Source organism: Cynoglossus semilaevis, unplaced genomic scaffold (assembly GCF_000523025.1).
Source record: "Cynoglossus semilaevis isolate Cse_v1.0 unplaced genomic scaffold, Cse_v1.0 scaffold1103, whole genome shotgun sequence".
NCBI classification, from domain to species: domain Eukaryota; kingdom Metazoa; phylum Chordata; class Actinopteri; order Pleuronectiformes; family Cynoglossidae; genus Cynoglossus; species Cynoglossus semilaevis.
This window is the reverse complement of record NW_007585187.1, coordinates 19,947-21,123: the sequence shown is the minus strand read 5'-3', so window position 1 is coordinate 21,123 and position 1,177 is coordinate 19,947. Positions and strand designations below refer to the sequence as shown.

At 50.2% G+C, this 1,177-nt stretch overlaps 1 protein-coding gene across 1 annotated transcript in view; it reads left to right on the top strand.

Annotated features, from left to right (window-relative positions):
* Positions 1–6: 6 nt before the first annotated feature.
* The window catches only part of LOC103398945 (ankyrin repeat and LEM domain-containing protein 2-like), a 3,034-nt gene continuing 1,863 nt past the window's right edge, over positions 7–1,177 (top strand). Inside the window, exons 1-3 of the mRNA XM_025053906.1 lie at positions 7–72; positions 562–693; positions 951–1,170. Of these exons, the coding sequence (XP_024909674.1) occupies positions 605–693; positions 951–1,170 (309 nt within the window). The 5' untranslated portion in view covers positions 7–72; positions 562–604. The remainder of the gene's footprint in view (positions 73–561; positions 694–950; positions 1,171–1,177) is intronic.

Sequence of the window (1,177 nt, the reverse complement as noted above, 5' to 3'; positions counted from 1 at the left end):
GTCCCTGGATAACTCCCACGAGTTCTTTTCCAGGACACCTCCCCACATAGGAAGAGGACTTTTCATAGACGGGTGAGTTGCCAGGGAGCGTCTCCCAACGGTCTTACCGTAGTTTCCTGTCAGTCAAGGTGGAAAAAGAAAATCAGGAGAAAATAAAAACGAATCTTAAGGTCATCAGGGTCAAACTCGGCCTGTCAGCAAATAGTAATCAGCTGGTGGTGTTAAAAGTGTACTTTCAGTAGGACTGTGGAACTTTTATTTTGAAGTTCTAGGCTGCCCTAGGGTCTCTTCCGTGACCTTTGACCTTTCTAAAGTAGCTCTGCAAAGGCTTTTATTTTGACAAGATTCTTCAAACAGGTGTGTTTTATTGTTTTTTTATCTCTGTGGCCCTGTGATACATGACCAATACTGGTCCACGACCCAGTGGTTGAGCACCCCTAAACCTCTGAAGAGGATAAATCTGTAAAAGTTAAAACAATACTTTATTGCCGATGATTTTTGGAGGTGATGCTGATCTGCCAGTGGGCGGAGCCAGTGACCCAGTGTCCCCTCTCCTCACAGGGATTCGCCGACCAAGTTGGACAGAGAGGTCCTGCTGGCCCTAATGGGCGTCGACATCGACCCGCAGAAGTTTCCCAGCATCCACAAGTGGAAGAGCACAATGACGTCGTACGCCGCATCGGACATGCAGGGGTGAGTGGACGCAGTCGTTACTTGAATCTGACCGAAGACCGCGTCACTTAAAATACTTCAGTGTTACTATTATAATGTCTTTTAAAAAGTGTGTAGTTCCCTTTTCTATCCACTAGATGGCGCTAGGTTTGCATCAAAGCCCTTTTGCTGTGCCGCGAAAGGGCTCGCACCGATGCTCGCGCCGCCTCTCGGTTGTGTGGTCGATGAGAGCGGCGGTCATGCTAACGTTGTTTCATGCTAACTGTGTTTTGGTGCAGCTGGCCCAGTCCTGTGGTGGTCAAACCACAACTCAGGATGCATCATCATCACCACCACCAGGCTCACAGCTCACCCGTCAGCGACCTGATGTCCCCCAGTGGTCGCTTCAGTCCAGCTCGGCACGCCGCCTCACCGGACTTCAGTCCCACTCGCTACAGCCCGGCCAACACTAGCTACATCGAGCGCATTCGCCTCATGCACTTAAGTGAGCAACCGTAGTAACTCC